This window comes from Siniperca chuatsi, linkage group LG16, assembly GCF_020085105.1.
Source record: "Siniperca chuatsi isolate FFG_IHB_CAS linkage group LG16, ASM2008510v1, whole genome shotgun sequence".
NCBI lineage: Eukaryota > Metazoa > Chordata > Actinopteri > Centrarchiformes > Sinipercidae > Siniperca > Siniperca chuatsi.
Window position 1 is genome coordinate 26571412 of NC_058057.1, and position 14393 is coordinate 26585804.

Below are 14393 nucleotides of genomic sequence, written 5' to 3' on the forward strand. Positions count from 1 at the left end.
GCCATATTCACTAAACAGCTTAAGGCTAAATGTAGCTCCTAAGTCAGAGAAGTTAGAGGGAGTCCAGAGGACTCACAACAGAGAGCCAAAGTCATGACATCACTTCCTGTCTATGCTCTGTAACTCAGTACAATCGCTCATTCAGCATTTGTTTCTGAGGAAATTAAGTGTGTCCCTGAAGTTAACTTTGCACATTCTAACAAAAATCAGCTCCACTACAGCAGCTGCTATTAGAAACGGAAACCTTCGTGATTTTAGTCATAAGATTACTCTGTGAGCACATCGTCGCAGGTTGGTTTCACCCATTAACATAATTTCCACCAAAGCTCTCTTCTAAAGTAATTTTTATTTGTTGTAATCTCTGCTGTCGAAGAACTTATAGAGTCCAGTCCTCTCTGTCCTGCTGTTATTACAGACATGTCTGAGCTCCTCTGTCGCGCCGTGACATTTAGCCGGCAAAAGTCTAGGGCTTATGGGAAATGGTGTTCGTCAAAGTCTGTTAAAAAACAAAAAGACTAAAGTCCTTATCTAAACGTATGAAGCGAGCCACACAGCGTGCTGCTGCAGGTAAAGTGCCTCGTCACGTCAGTGCAAACACTAATAAACTTTTAAAAGCATTTTTTCATTCCAGACAAGTTAATAAGGATCCAGTCAGCTCAACAACAAACCACTAACACTGGAGATGACGGTTTACACAATCCTCCGCTACCTGGACTGATGGCGCTGGTGACCATCTATCAGAATTACTCATCAAACCAAACTTGTAGTAGTAAGATGAGAATAAATACTGTCCTAGATCAACAGGAAACACTTATTTATTCATCTGATATGTATAAAAACGTCTGGACTGTGTGGGATCAAACAGACATGAGAGCAAAATCTTAACTGAAATCAAAATAATTATTCTTAAACCTTAAATCCAGAAAACATGACTGAAACTTAAGCAGATTGGTGTTGTGTCAACTCCAAATGTATCTGAGAATATACAAAGTGATCAAATGGGGACGGCACTTGTTTGTATGAAACAATTTAAAAGGTCTGGGCGTTTCAAAGGATACAGCATCTTACAAGCCGCAGTTTGCTGCAAATATAACGAGGATTACCACCTTTTGGTCACACGAAAACATTCAGTCAGCCAGCAAATTGTATGGAAGCCAGTGTTACACCTAAAACACAGTTTTTACAAGCTTAACGTTTTATAACACATGTGAAAACACACACACACACACACACACACACACACACGTGGCTGACAACTTAGAAATCCTGGGCGAGAATCCAACCAAAACAAATCTTGGTAGGTAAGCCAGCGAGTGTGTGGCTGCAGGACACAAACGTGACCTGGAGTACCGGGGCACATGGAGAGCAAGGTGCAGGACAAAACCTAAACTGCTGTGTTTTGGACATAAAGAGTCTCTGAGGTTTTCCCTCAGTGTGCTTTCAGGGAGTCTTTTGATTAACAAGCCTTTATCTCACACCAAAATGATTTTGTTGCTTCTTCCACCGGCTCTGTGTGTTGTCAAGCAGCCAAGTGAGATTAAAAGGAACGTGCAGCTCTGCAGTATTAACCTTCTGGGTTCTGTTCAGTGTTCACTGCTGTTTTCTGCTTCTCTGTCCTGTTCCCGGCCCGTCTGGACGCAGGATTAGACCGAACAGGGTTCACTATTAATGACAGCTGGCAAATCCAAGAAGACTGCAACCCCGAGAAGCCCTTCAATCCCCCCGACGAGACAGAAAAGCTGCTGGTTAGCTTTCAGAGAGGAAACCAACTTCAGCTTTTCTACTTTGTACATGTTCGTACATGTAGAAATGATCAACTATTCACATGGAACAAAACCACCGAGGGTCCAGTTTGAAGAAAAATGACACACACACCAAGACATTCAGTGTATCCGCTAAATGTCAGCACAGTAAATTAAATGTCTGACGTTGCTTCATCGTGCAAAGAGTTCACTCTTGTCATTTGCAGCCACCAGCATGCAAACCTGCTCTGTTCAATTTTAATGTATGTGATTAAATATTCTCTTTACTGTGTTAAAATAAAAACAGTAAAAGATCTGTTATTTAAAACTACTTTGATTTGGAGCAAACAAGGATCTAAGCGGCTATTCCTAAAATAAATATATCATTTACTGCTGGCCTATTCAATTGGGCCGCGAGCCACATCCGGCCCAGAAGCAACCTCCGAGCGGCCCAGCGTACGTACATATCTTTCACAAGTCAGCCTTTTCTCATGTGAGCAGCTTTTCAAAACATCTGGCTGTCGACAGTCACAAGTAGGGAAGTGCTCTACTGAAAACATGTCTCCTCTGTCAACCCTGAAATGTAAATCTGACGATGAAAACCGTCAGTGTAACGCTGCCTGGACTGGCAAGTATTTGTTTATTTTACCGCCATCTCCAAACGCCTGCTATTTTTCATTTGCAATAGGCTGCTGAAAATGTCTGTCCCATCTGCATTTCCTGGTTTTAAAATCTGGCCCAACTGAATTTGTAACTGAACAGCCCTGATTTATTGTGGCTCAGTTATTTTGAATAAATCTTGAAAAATAATTTTATCACTGTCAGATAAAAACCTTGTGTCGCTGAAATGTCAGTTATTTAGAAGTTAAGAAAAAACATTTTTCAACCTAACAAGTTCAACCTACCGAGCAGTAAAATAATTAAAATTAGCTCCACCTTCACCAGCTGCAACATTAAAGTGATGAACACATTAATGTATCAATAATTATAATATATTATTCTGAAATGGCCATTCTGCATGATGAGTACTTTTACTTACTTACTACTTTAAGTATATGTTGATGCTAATACTTATGTACCTTTACACTGTGGTATTACTACTTTTACTTATGTAAAAGATCCGAGTACTTCTTCCACCGCTGGATGTTGTTGTATCGGAGTGCATTAGCTCACTGAGGTGTTCATGATATTGTAGTTTCAGTAACATCTCATTACTGAGCAGGGCCTAAATGAAAATTTAGAAAATTTTATTTCTACAGGCCTGATAATAAGAATGTAACCTAAAAATATCTATATTTGCAAAGGTTCGGATGATGGGAAATGAATGTTTCAATAGGAAAATCTCTGAGGTGCTCTGTGTCCGGAGCCGACGGGCTGAAGTCTAACAGGGTTGAAATTAGATTTTTCTGGTAGCAGAAAGGCAGCAACCGTGAGCCGGTAGTTAATAAAAGAAACGCTTTCTATCTGTTAAAAATCAACTTAGCATTGATTTACAGTGGCGAGGGCTGGAGATTAGAACTGCAGCACGAGAGAGTAAACACTAAAGACAGAGAAAAGAATAAAGAAAGTACACAGTGTCATTTTTTCCAGAGCACCACAAACCTCATATTACATAGTTTTTGTTCCTCTGCTGAACTCTAAATGTGTTCAAACTGAAATCAAAATTTAGAGGCGGAACAACAGCACACAAAGTGAACAAAAAGACACAAGTGAACATGAAAAGACGCCAAGATGCGTCCTCGAGGTTGAGCAAAAACTCTGATTATTCCAAAGCTGTGAGTCCACTTTAGGGCTGCAACCAGCTATTATTTTCAATGTCATCAATTAATCTGCTAAGTATTTTGTCAATTAATAGTTTGGTCTATAAAATGTCTAAAAGAAAAAAAAAATGAAGTGCCTTGTTTGTCTGACCAACAGTCCAAAGCCCAAAGATATTCCATTCAATATCTTAAAAGTCCAAGAAAACATCAGCAAACAGCAAATATTCCCATCTGAGGAGCTGGAACTAGTGAAGTCTACAGCCATGCTAGCAGCTCGGCGAGGATGTACTGTACTGCTAAACGCTAACGCCAGCACGCTAACATGCTCACAGTGGCAATGCTAACACGCTGATGTTCAGCAGGCATGATGTTCACCATGAAACACTCAACCGATTCTGCAAATTTATCAAATTTAGCATTCATTCCTCGTCAGCCTGTCTATCTGTCGCAAAAAAACTGGCAGATAATACTTTTAACACACTGAATTTAGCTTTATCAAACGTCAGGTCTTTGGCAGGAAAAACATTTGTAATCAGTGATTTTTTTATTTTATTTAGCACAATCTTAATTTCGTGTTTTTAGCTGGAACTTGGTTAGACCGAGATAACAGTGCAGCTGTCCTTATCGGGTCTAACCCTCCCAACTTGAGCTTTATGAGCGAAGCTGGAGCGCATACGACAGGAGCTGGAGCTGCCATTTTGTTTATCGATTCCCTCCAATGCAAGAAGATGTCTTCTTTTGAATATGTGGCTCTTCAGCTGAATTCCTCTTCTCGAGCTAAATATCTACAGGCCACCTAAATACTGTGCAAACCTCTTTATGACTTCACTGAGCTGCTGTCTATAATCTGTATTGACTGTGTAGTCACTGTTGTATTGACAACCTCCAGGACTGAGGGACTAAAGGACTGTGTTGCGTTCTTGCACTATGGACTGACTCAGCATGTGACGGAGCCCACACACAACAAGGGGCACACTCTGGACTTCATCATCTCCAAGGGTCTGCACATTTCTAAGGTTGCTTGTATGTTTTCTTTGAGAGTGCTGTCTCCTCTGTTCAAACAGAGGTAATCACAAAACGGTATAATCAATGAAAACACCAGTGAAATATTTATTCAGGCTTTCTGTTCCACACCCGCCCTCTCTTGGGTCTCAGCCAATGAGCTTGTAGATAACTTCAATTCTCAAATTACAAATGTTATTGATGCCATTGCAGCCACTGAAGGCTGTCTCCATGGAGAAATCTTTATAGACATCTATAAAGAGAGACATTTATAATTTAGAGCTGAGAAATGCACGGCAGTCCTTCTTCTCTGACATCATCGCCAAAAACAGTAATAATGCACGTGCCTTATTTGCTGCTGTCGACAGGCTAACAAACCCTCCTGGGTCATTAGCCTCTGAACTTCTATCTACCAGGACCTGCAGTAATTATATCTGACGATCTTCTGCTACGTTATGAATCGTCCAGACCTCTCAGGTGGTCTGGATCAGGTCTGCTTTCTGTCCCCAGAGTCAAACTCAACCTGGAGACGCAGCGTTCAGTTTTTATGCCCCACATGTCTGGACCAACCTCCCAGAAAACTGCAGGTCTGCTGCAGCTCTCAGTTCCTTTAAATCAAGGCTGAAGACTTTTCTGTTTGCCGCTGCCTTTTATTAAATCAAATAATGATTCATTTCTTACACTGCAACTTTTACTCTCCTGTTTATCTTGTTTTTAATTTTCTATTTAACCCTTTAAGTGTTTTTAAATGTCTTTTTATATTGCCCTATGTTGATTCTATGTTTTATGTAAAGCACTTTGAATTGCCTTGTTGAAATGTGCTATACAAATACACTCGCCTTTTATTTTAATAAATAAAACTTATTCTGACTCAGCCCCACACACACCGTCCTGCTGCCCCAAATACTCACTACAGCACCACATGTGGATTCATCCGCCGCTGAAAATAGTCCCCAACAAATGCACTATTTCCTCCTGTTTGAGTAACGTTTGTTAGAAACTACAGCGAGCAGCTGCTTTAGGAAATTACTGAGCCTTTTTTGTAAATGAAACTATACATTTGTGAGGTGTTTTTAAAAGATTTACGTCTTCAGTAGGAACCAATGGGCTCGGAGCTGAGAGCCACAGACAGGAAGTCAGAAAGTATTGAGAGATGGACGAACACATTCGTTATTATCGTATTCGCTGGTCTATTCATGGGATTTGTTCACAGTAGGATTGATATATATAAATATAGAATAAAACTCAGGAAAAGTATTAAAAACTAGCGGATCACCCTGTCAACTAAACTTTCTGTGTAGAAACCGTCTCAGTTTTAGAAATGCTGAGGCTCCCCACAAGGCAGTTTATTAAACAGTCCAGCCAATAACTTTTAATTCAGTTAAAGTTTCATAATCTAATAAAATCTCCGGAGGACAATAAGATCTGCATGCGAACTGACACGCAGTTAATGAACCACAGTACTAATTAAGCTTTTGAGCAATATGAGCTCTTGATGAATGGGCTGATATTTTTAAACTGAGACTGTGGACCGCCTTTTAACTTTGCTGCTGACGCCTGGCAATCAACAAAAACCTTGAATTTATTAGTGCTAATCACACACAGGACAAAGTCACCAACCTGATGCATTGTGTGCTAGCTTAGCTAAGTTATTAAATAGTGGCTGAATAACGTTTTGTTTTTGGTATTTTACTAAATATTGCGCATCATCTGACTGGTTGCATTTTGTCAAATTTGAACTTTAAGACTATAACTGTTTAAAATCAGGGTAACATGGATGTCCAGTCAGTGTTGATGGTAAATGTAGTCAATTTAAGCAATAAATTCCTCAGTGCGTGCTATATTGAAAAAGAATGACTAAACAATATCATTCAATTTATTTAAAAAATTAAATAAAAAATAATTCCATTAGCATGAAAAACCTTATGACCCTCAGTTTGAATCCAGCAGCCTCCAGAAAGAAAGCTTGGCATCAGTCTGGGTCGGGTTAAGGCTGTTAACTGAGAAAACAGACATACAGTAGCACATAATCGGGGATAACAAAACAGCTATCTACTGTTAGCAGGCTATCCATTATTGTGTTTTGAGAAATGGATAATTCATTTTATTGCAGCTGGTTTCTGTGAGAAGATTATTAAAGCAGCATGAATTGATCTTTGCTAGAGCTGTAAACACAATATTGACATATTGTCGCCTTATAAAGTTGTTACTGCAAACAATTGCGTATTTACACATCCAGCAGATACAGAGCAACATTAGCATTCATGTAAAGTCGTGTTTGTGTCCGCCTGATGAATTTAAGTCCAATATTCACTTTATTTTAGCTAGCTCTTTTAGTTTGGTCTCCACCAACTCCTGAGGGAAATATCTGCCTATTTAGTTCACCAGCTGGTCTCTAACTGTCTGTCTGCTGTTTGGTGCTGAGCCGGTAGCGTTCAGCGGGTTTTTAGAACAGCTGCTTTCTGCTGCTGGAAACGAGGCTGATGAGAGCCACGAGACTGAACCAAAACGGTACATTTCTGCGCCGTAAAACCAAAACCATGAGCTGAAAGTTGCTCCGTAGGGCTGAGGGGAACCAGTCAGGTCATGTTTCTCTGTGGGTTCATCACTATGAGTGACACCTTTCACATTACATGCAGTCATTTGTCAATATAAAAAAAGATTAATGCAGCTTTAATGTGGATACTGACTGAGGGTAAGGTAAACCTTCTCTTACCTATTGTTGGCGTCACAGCAGCCCAAACAGTGTTTGTTTTTTTCCTCTAATTAGACCTGGTTGCAGGTTTTCAGACTATTTTTCTGTGGCTGTTGGCTGCTATTTTATACTCAATCCAAGCCCTGTACGCACTTATTTACCTGCACAGGGCTCCGTGTCCAGGAACTATGTGACACTCCCCTCCTTGGCAGTAGTCCGGCTGGAGGACACACAGACTCTGACAGGGCAGGCCGTCCACCGACAGGAAGCCCGGCTCACACAGACACTGAGCCTCCTTCGTCCGGCCGTTCACCACGCAGCGGGAAAACTCATCGCAGGCCAGGAACTTGCAGGCGTCGGCCTGATCAGCTGCGAGGAGAAGAGGGAGAAAACGTAGTCCACATTAGTATTCATGAAGTGTGCGTCTGTGCCTCCCTCTAACCACTCTCCTCTCTCTAGGAGGTGCTGAGGAGTATTTGATTTTAATGAGATCCTCAGCTTCTGGTCTGCATTAAAATGTAAGATTTAGCCTCTGGCGTGGACGGCTTCTGAGACTAAACGTCAGATACACTCCGGAGAAATTAGCAAGTTTGGAGGGTTTCACAGATGAAATGTACGCCATGTGATGCCACGACGCGTGGTCAGTATCTCTCTGTGTAACTGTAAGTCATACGTACATCGACATGTATGTGTGTGTGTGCCAGGGCAGTGTTATCAGCTGATCTTAGCACAGGTGTATCGGTATATGTCGGCAGGTAAGTATCAAGAAAACAGCAGTACAGGAACGTCAAAAATACGTTTATGGTAGCGGACAGTGGACCTTGTAGTGAGATCATTTGGTCGGCTGCTGTTTCCAAGATCACGAATGAACTTTCAGTCTCAATGTTTAAGGTAGTTTGTCGACCAGAGAGCAACGTCAATTTAATTTTTCAACTGTAAAAAGTCCTTCTCAGTACGTAATGTATCTTGGTCACAATTCTTCAGTTCAATAACCATGTTTAAGGACCTCTTATCAGAAATATCTGTTATGTTATATAATAAATATCAGCTGATACATCTTTATAAGATTTTAAGTACTTGTACATGAGTATTTCCATTTTATGGTGTTTCATACTTCTAATTGTACACACATCACATGATCACATACATTGAAGAGTCATGGCTGCACACTGAAAGCACAAATTTATTTAAATAGACAATGTTTCGACCTCAGTCGGATATTTGTAATTGTCAAATATTTAAATAAAGTTGTGCTTTGGAGTCAGTGTGCAGGCTTTACTCTTTCCTTTATTTCATACTTCACCAGATTTCAAGAATTCATCAGCACCTCGATACTCTTCGATAAGTTCAAAGGTTACCATATGTTTAAGGGACAACACTGTTTATTGTTGTGTTCGGTCAGGCTCTATTAAACGCAGCTTCAACTTTAAAAATCAGAACGATATTAAACTATACTGAACTATAACAAACACATTAAGCATTGTGCGGTGTGAGCCTTTATGATTATTAAATACATTTTTGCTCTCTGGTGGACAAACTGTGTGATGGAACCGCTGTTTCTAAACATTAGCATTTCTGTACTGTAATTTCTTGTTACTGACTGAATCAGCAAACATATACACAGATAATATCAGTCCACTGACATATACATTGGCATTTAATAATAATATAACGCTCTAAAGGAAACATTGTGCATATCAAAGTACATGTTTCTGAATGATGGACTACTTTAATGAAGTATTTTCTGCTGTGGTTACAGTATTGAGTGTATTTACTCGCCAACTCAAGACACACACACACACACACACACACAACACAATCGGTTGCCTCGGAGGCAAAAGATGTTGCAGCAGCACTTCTCATCATTATTATCATTCCAGCCCTTCAATGTTCTGTACAATGCCATGTGTATTGGTGGATTTGACATGTAAACCTAATTACTGAGACTCTATTTGATTGTGTGTGCGATCTCTGCCTGCATCTCATCTGTGGAGAATATTACAAGACGGAGCTTATAAAGTGTGACACGCATACAAAAAAAAACACTGTTGATACAACAGTGGGACTTATTACGAGATGCTGGTTTGTGTTTTATCACGTTTAAAGTCACGACAAGACATCACTGTGCTGCAGCTGTAAAATGAATGAGGATCATGAGACGTGAAACTTGCATTTTAGATGCGAACACTTGAGTCTATTCTCAGTAAAAATTTAATTCAACAGATATCTACAGAAAAGTGTGCTGAGACCTGGCTTCGTTGTTAAGCTTCATCTAAGACAGTGTCCTTTAAAGTTCCAGTTACTTCATGTTACTAACTAATTTATCGCATGAATGTTATTTTACCATAAATTGCATTGAAAATTGTAAAGATTGTGATTGTTTAAAGAATGTATTGATAGTTTTAGGTACTGTATATGTAATGAGTACCAACAGGCTTCTTTCACTGAAGACAATTTCACATGTCACAGTAAGAAAAGCAGGAGACTTGACAGACAGCTACGACCTGCAAGGTGAGGGTCACCTGACTAACGGGGGTAGGCAAGCTAGCAAGCTATTCTGTTAGCATGCTTACTGCCAGCTGACCACACTGGCTGTGGGTTTGACAATGTTGATTTATGAGTTTTATTTGAAAAACATGGCACAATGGACACATTTCAGTAGGAAATGATTATTCAAAATTGTGTTTGTTGTCTAATAATTACAATGGCATGAAGTTGTATCTTCTTCATGATCTGATATTTCTCTACACACTGTGAACAGAGCTGCAGGAAGTCTTTAGCTGGGCGGCACACCCAACCCAACATGTGATAATAACGAACTGTAAAACACTGAAACATTTTGCAGGGATCCTTCAATGTGGTTTCCAAAATCGTTGGTAGATTGGCAGAACATTGACTTCTGATCGCTGCCCAAGTGTCGGACCACACTTGCTCCTTTATACCACCCAGATTAATTAATAATAACATTAATAAAAACATTGAATAATTAGATTTTGAGCACTATAATTTTCTCGTTTTTATGGATGAATAAACTGAATTTTGAAATTGGCTAATTTTCTTTCATTTTGACCATATTTTCCAGAAAAACTGCTAGAATTTTGCGGATACGAGTTGAATTTGCGATAATTCTTATGAACCCAACATTGCAAATTCCTGGATACACAGATCAGCTTTTCGACATGTTTGTCCCTGTGGAAATGCGCTCTTAAAGAGACACTCCAAAACATTTCTACAAATGAAACTGCCAGAGTTTCATGCTGTTCAAACGTGAACTGTACCTGGTTCAACATCCAGAGAGTGGGTGTCGATGTGGATGTGCAGGTTCTTGGAGGCGGAGGAGCAGAACTGCTCCAGGACGCAGTGGACGGCCTCAGTGATGTTGTACGGCACCGACTTGGCAAACTTCATCTTGCTGTTGACAACGATGCTGCCCTTCCTGAAGTTAAGAATTTCCAGTTTCTTGAAGCCCGTCAGGTTCGCCTGCAGGAACGGCAGCAGCTGGAGACAGAAGCAGAGAGTAAAATCTCTTTTAGTCCATTTCTGTCACTTTGAAACAATTCTGATCCTGAACGTCTCTGATGCCACGTGAGACTGAGTATCCCTTCGAGGAAAGAAGCTGTTAAACATTTGACAGTTCATTTGATATTAATGACCAAGTGTTTGGTTTCATTTATCAAATCAGAAAATTACACGGTTTTCTAGAAACTACAGATTCCCCCCATCCTGAATGAATTTTTCAGAAATTAAAAAAACCTTTACAAAAGAACAGAAACTGCATCAAACAAAACTGAAAAAAAGAAAAAAAAAAAACATAAATAGGAATTTGGGGCGATTAAATTGTCTTATCATAAACCCCTCTTCATCTCTTCTGTCTAAACCGGCTTAGGACAAATAACTCGATGCTTCCTCCGTTAGGTCGCTATGAAACGGTCAATAAATCTAATTTCTTTCTATACGTCAACATATTTATTAGTTTTCCAACTTGTTAAGGAATTCTGGCGTTTTCCTTACTTGAATTAAAAGGTTTTATGGTCATTCAAGAGTTGTAAAGATTACATAATAGCTTTTAAAATCATACAAACATCTCTAAGAGGCAAAGCTGCTTTGGAGAAAAAAAAAAAATCATCTCACTGGTTGAGTTAATCCTCAGTGAGCCAGATGTCAAGGAACCACAATGTATCTGCAGATGTGGTGAGAAAGATCAAAGTAATGTTGGCATGCACTAGCAATGTCTTTGGTGATTTGGGTGAACTGTTCCTTTAAACCAGAACCAATCAGATACAGACACATACGGCCAAGACTGCAATCTACAAAATGCGTTATTTTAATAATGGCTCCTGCTGATGAAGAATTACAGTCCTGGTCTCTTCTGAAAGGTTAACTCTTTGGAGTTTAGTACTATCAAAATGTTAGAATTAGTCAGTGGTTCACAATATATTTTATAAAATATGATGTTTTGTTATGTCATGTTTTGTTACAACATTATTATTATTAAATTTACAAGTACCTGTGGTTGGGAGTCACTGCTCTACAGTAAGTAATGCAGCACATTTATAGAGGCAAAAACAGATAAAAAAAATGGCTGTTTATTCTCACCTTTTTCATTTTATTTTTCAGTTTTATGCCATCCGGGTAAAACATAAGCAACTGTTGACACACAGTGATATTGGGATCCTAAAATGTTTACACAGATATAAATCATGAGATTTAGTTTCAAATGATTTATGATTTTACACCTAGTCAGGCAGCTGCATATTAGGGGGTTAAAGCTCAATAAAATTACATTTATCAAGGATCGTTACGTTTTTTTCTACATTTCACAAATGTTTATGGTCATTTTTGCATGAAAGCGGAAATAAGAAAGGTATTTTGTAGCTGCTGTGTGTGTGTGTGTGTGTGTGTGTCTTGAAATGATAAATACATGTATAAGTGGTACTGGCAGCGACTGCCACAGATGTGATTATGTTTACTAAAGAGATGCAGTTAGGCAGCACGCCGCTCGCTGAGATGACTAACGGTTTCTTCAGTTTGTTTCAGTCATCAATTTCCTCCACTTATTCTTTCTGTTGTCAAGGTCGTTTTTTCAGAGAGAGTCCTCACCTCAAAATAGACACCACAGCAACAAATTACTGTCTTTCAAAATCCTTTAACTTCCAAAAAGCCTCAGGTGCTATATTTCTGCAAAACACACCATTAAAGTGAAAAAACAGAAACACTCTAATTACGATATGGCCGTACTAATTACCTTTATTGATTGAGCTAATTTTCCAGAAAATGTGTGTCTCTTAAGGATTGAGAGCACTGTTTTTTAATGAGGCGATATATACAGACCTGAGCCAATATATTCTATTCATGTGATAATTACTGTGTTTCAGTGTTTGAATTAATTTCTTTACTGCTGTCAGCAATAAACAGCAGCAGACCCGAGGACACAGAGAATAAGCATGTGACTGAAAGGATGATCGTTTGTTTCCTCGGGTTAAACAAACAAATCTTGTGGTCCTAGTGCCCACGAGCAAGGCATCTACCCGTCACCTGCATCGGTTGAGAGACTGAGCAGAGATTTGGTTTTACTGACAAATTTGGTCGCTTCATCGGTGTCATTGTTAAAATTCTTAATCTCACTCCAGCTGGTTGACAAAAGTTGGCAACCCTGATGCAAAGTACATGGTGCTAGAAGCTTGGCGACGTAGAGACTATTATCAGAGCTAGTTGGTGAACTCCTGCAACTGCCAAGCTAACGGCTAACACGCTAACCTAGTCTGCAACATGCTAGCGCTCGTCAGTCCCAACAGCTCTCTGAGCTCCTTTCTATTTTCTCTGTACGAGGCCGTTTACTCCCCCCTGACAAGTTTTTGAAAAGATTGTTCATCATTTCATTCAATAAAGAGTTACTGAAGGGGATTTTAAAAAAACATGATCCAAGTTAATTAGCTTGCTAACTGTCATTTGTCAGGCCCATTAGCTCGGTCGCAAACGCGGCAATAAGTTCACGCAGTTTATTCAAGACATGTAGTTGTACCCTGGCCTCCGTCTCATAACTGTCTGCAGTTTATACTTCGACAAATAAAACCGGATGGTGACACGCAGCTAATAAGCTATACGATGGCTTCCTTCACTTTGAACTCTTCGGCTCTCCGTTCCCTCAAAGGTCAGCACCGTCGAGACGCTTTGATATTGGTCAACAATGCAAATTTGTGTGTCAAACTTCACCAAAGTTGAACTTGACGTGAAAAAAACTGCACAGATTTACCAAATGAGCGACTCCATTAATCGCACAGATTCTACTGAAATTAACTGATGTTGTTTTAAATACTGGTGTGACCGGGCCGTTACTGCTGACATTATCACACCAGCGCAGATGTTGTAAAACACTGCCAGGTCACATTTGTGGACAGTGCCATCTTAAATATTGAATTTTGTAGGCTTTCTATCCGCATTAAACTGTATTGTTACGGTATAATGGCAGGTTCTTGTGTTCCCCATGACGTTGCATTTTTATATTTTGTAGTAATCATAAAACAATAACACCCATAATAACAAAAATAGCATTACACTGATAAAAAATAATAAAAAGATGATGAAATGGTGAAAGAAAACAGTATTTCTGTTAAAGAGAAACTCAGCAGGAGTATAACATGACTCTGTTGTTGTACTGATATAATTAGTGCTGTGGAAATGTACATTATGTTAATTTACCATGTGAGTCATTACATTAAGATAATTCCACCCCTCCTCAATCTTTTTTACCTGGCCTTTATTTGTTCATGCTGGTGATTATTTGGTACTGGATTTATTTGAGAAGAAATGGTAAGAAAATAAAGATTTACATGGAAATATTCTGTTGGTCTTCTTATGAACATTTTATTTATATATAATGTGTGTGTGTGTGTGTGTGTGTGTGTGTAACTGTATATCTTCCTTGTAAATATAATTTAGTTTTCCTTTTTTATTGCTTCCTTTAGTGCTACTTTTATATACTTTCTTCTATTTAAAGCTGAACCTTGAGAAGAAGTGGAGCAGCATTTCCTCTCCAAGTCCATTTTCTTATACTGGGTCACAGTATAATGGTGGGGCATTAAATCACATTGCTTATACAATGGCCACTTAGCACAGAAGAAAACAGTGTTTCATCCAGTGTTTGTGGTCAGTTTAACCCACAGTTATGTTCACCAGTGAGTCATTTGATGACGT

General features: G+C 39.3%; 1 protein-coding gene across 1 annotated transcript in view; it reads right to left on the minus strand.

The window, feature by feature from the left end:
• Positions 1 to 14393, minus strand: part of LOC122863122 (interphotoreceptor matrix proteoglycan 1-like) — a 67900-nt gene that overhangs the window by 7561 nt on the left and 45946 nt on the right. Inside the window, 2 exon segments of the mRNA XM_044169271.1 lie at positions 7361 to 7568; positions 10478 to 10697. Of these exon segments, the coding sequence (XP_044025206.1) occupies positions 7361 to 7568; positions 10478 to 10697 (428 nt within the window).